Raw genomic sequence first — 3,146 nt, forward strand, 5'->3', positions numbered from 1 at the left:
TTTTCCACTTTATTATGCTCGACAGTTTCATTTATACAATATTATGTATTTGTGTACACAATTCTATAGAACAGTGCAATATCTAAGAACAGTAAGGAGAGTCCAATTTGATGTCTGTGTTTCTCAGATGGTCTGAACTAACATAGTTATCTCTAGGTACAACCATTTCCCTAAAAGTGACTTAAGTTCTCCAAGTCCACTGATAGAGGAGGTCTTCCCCTCCTTCCTTCTGATCCTAGTCTTTCAGATCTTATCAGGAGTGGCTGCATTGTCATCTTCTGTGGCCTGTTAAGGCTGCTTCCCCCTCAGAGGGAGGAGATTCAAGGGCAGGCCAATCAGAGCACATCAGAGACAGTCCCTGTTTCCCTTACTATGGAACCTACTTAGACACTGAACTGCCATGGGCTACATCTGTGCATGGGTTCTAGGTTACCTCCATGCACTTGGTTGGAGTATGAGTCTCTGGAAAGACCCCTGTGTTCAAATTTTTTGGTTCTCCTTGTGGAGTACTTGTCCTCTCCAAATCTTACTATTTCCCACTTCTTTCATAAGATTCCATGCATTCTGCCCAACAGTTGGCCATGAGCCTCAGCTTCTGCTTTGATAGTCTGCAGGGCAGAGCATTTCAGAAGCACTCTGTGGCAGGTTCCTAAATTGTTTCTTTGCCTCTTTGCCTTTTGGGATGGGGACTGAGCATTTTAGCCAGATTCCTTCCTCTTGATTAGTTTCTTTAGGTGTACAGATTTTAGTAGGTTTATCCTGACAGAGGACTAATATCCATAACATACAAAGAACCAAAGAAGCTGAAAAACAACAATCCAAGTAATCCAATTAAAAACTGGGGAGCAGAACTAAACAGAGAATTCTCGGTAGAGGAATATTGAATGGCAGAGAAACACTTAAAGAAATGCTCAACATCATTAGCCATCAGGAAAATGCAAATCAAAACAACCCTGAGATTTCACCTTACACCCATCAGAATGGCTAAGATCAAACAATCATGTGACAACACATGCTGGAGAGGTTGTAGAGAAAGGAGAATCCTCCTCTACTGTTGGTGGGAATGTAAACCTGTACAACCACTCTGGAAATCTATCTGTTGCTTTCTCAGACAACTAGGAATAGCACTTCCTCAAGATCCAGCTTTACCATTCCTAGGCATATATCCAAAAGAGGCTCAAGTACACAATAAGGACATTTGCTCAACCATGTTTGTAACAGGTTTATTTGTAATAGCCAGAAGCTGGAAACAGCCCAGATGCCCCTCAACTGAAGAATGGATACAGAAATTGTGGTACATCTACACTGTCCCTACCCGCGAGAGTTCAATGGGGTCCTAAAGAGGGGGCTTAAAAGAATGGGTAGGACAAAGAGACACGAAGAAGGAAGCCAAGTCGGTTTGTCTGATCAAGACCTCGTTTATTAGAAATTTTTACCCAACTAATATAGGGAGAAGGGAGGAAAAAGCGGAAGGCTTAATTACTGCTGCGGGAGATAGCAAGAGTGCTTTCGTGGCTTGAATATTGCACCTGCAAGATACCGTAAGGATGTTTTCTTAAGATATCTCAGGGATGCTCTAAAACTAACAGACAATGTCCTCACAAATCTATCACCCATGACTTAGGGTCCTAGATAACGCTTTCACTAAATAGCTTTAGGTCTCCACTAAATGACCTTTTCTTGCTATTTGGCTTTGGCTTCAGTAAATAGCTTTGGCTCCTGGCACTAGGCAATGGAATATTACTCAGCAATGAGAAACAAGGAAATCATGAAATTTGCAGGTAAATTGTGGGAACTGGAAAGGATCATCCTGAGTGAAGTATCCCAGAAGCAGAAAGACACACAAAGTATATACTCACTCAAATAGACATATAATATAGGATAACCATGTGTTCTCGACTCCTGACAGATACATAGTTTATTTCCACAACTTTGTTATTTTGATGGTGGTGCAATAATCATTTTGCTCAAATATTTCTGAAATATATTTACTTTTGGTCATTTGGGTGAGTTTTTAGTATATAACCTGGTGGAAATGCACATGTTAACCGTATGTGTCAGGAAGAGGCTGTAAATCCCTGTAACTTAGTTATTAAAGTTTCCCATTTCTACTACAGCCTTCACAACCACCATCTGTAAACCTGTCTGAACCTGTCAGGAGTGGAGCAACTGCCTCAGGCCAGAAATCAGTTGAGAGCTGAGGCCCTGATGTTACATCCACAGCATCTGCACAGGGCTGAGGAAAGGGTGTGGGATGCATTTCCTCAGAGAGGATTAGGACTTGGACCTCAGCATCCTGCTGCCTGACCCAGGTGTCCTTCTCCAGCTGTGAGATGTCCTTATCTAAGAAGAACCCTGCTCATGAATATGCAAATTGTGTGGGTCTGTGGTGGTAAATACAGAGGTGTGCACACCCCAAACAACATACGCCCCTGTCCTCCCCACAGTCACTGAGCACACAGGACCTCACCATGGGATGGAGCTGGGTCGTCCTCTTCCTGGTGGCAGCAGCTACAGGTAAGGGGCTCCCAGTTCCTACCATGAAGTACAGATAGGGACAGAGATGACACTGCCATCCACTCTGCCTTTCTCTCCACAGGTGTCCACTCCCAGGTCCAGCTGCAGCAGTCTGGGGCTGAGGTGGGGAGACCTGGGGCCTCAGTGAAGCTGTCCTACAAGACTTCTGGATACACCTTCACCAGCTACTATATGAGCTGGGTGAAGCAGAGACCTGGACAGGGGCTGGAGTGGATTGGAAGGATTTATCCTGGAGATGGTGATACTGACTACGCTCAGAAGTTCCAGGGCAAGGCCACACTGACTGTAGACACATCCTCCAGCACAGCCTACATGGAGCTCCGCAGCCTGACATCTGAGGACTCTGCGGTCTATTACTGTGCGAGGCACAGTGCTGCACCCACATCCTGAGTGTGTCAGAAACCCTGGGGGAGCAGGAAGCTGCCCTGGGACTGAGAGGACTGAGGAGATCAGCCTAATTGTTTGCTCAATCATTCTGAGTGTCCTGATGTCTGTCCCTTCACAGTCTTATTGGATATTGGTCAAATTTTCTTTCTTTTTTATTTTTTTGTGTCTATTTTTACAACAAATTTATGCATTTATTCATTTTTGTATCCTGATCACAGCCT

The 3,146-nt window shown here is 44.2% G+C and overlaps 1 gene segment (V, D, J or C); it reads left to right on the forward strand.

The window, feature by feature from the left end:
* The first annotated feature begins 2,437 nt into the window (after nt 1–2,437).
* Nucleotides 2,438–2,928, forward strand: LOC129671858 (Ig heavy chain V region 3-like). The segment is given in 2 exon segments: nt 2,438–2,517; nt 2,600–2,928. Coding segments are annotated over 2 exon segments (375 nt in total).
* Nucleotides 2,929–3,146: the final 218 nt, after the last annotated feature.

Source organism: Psammomys obesus, unplaced genomic scaffold (assembly GCF_907164565.1).
Source record: "Psammomys obesus unplaced genomic scaffold, mPsaObe1.curated_primary_1811, whole genome shotgun sequence".
Lineage (NCBI taxonomy): Eukaryota > Metazoa > Chordata > Mammalia > Rodentia > Muridae > Psammomys > Psammomys obesus.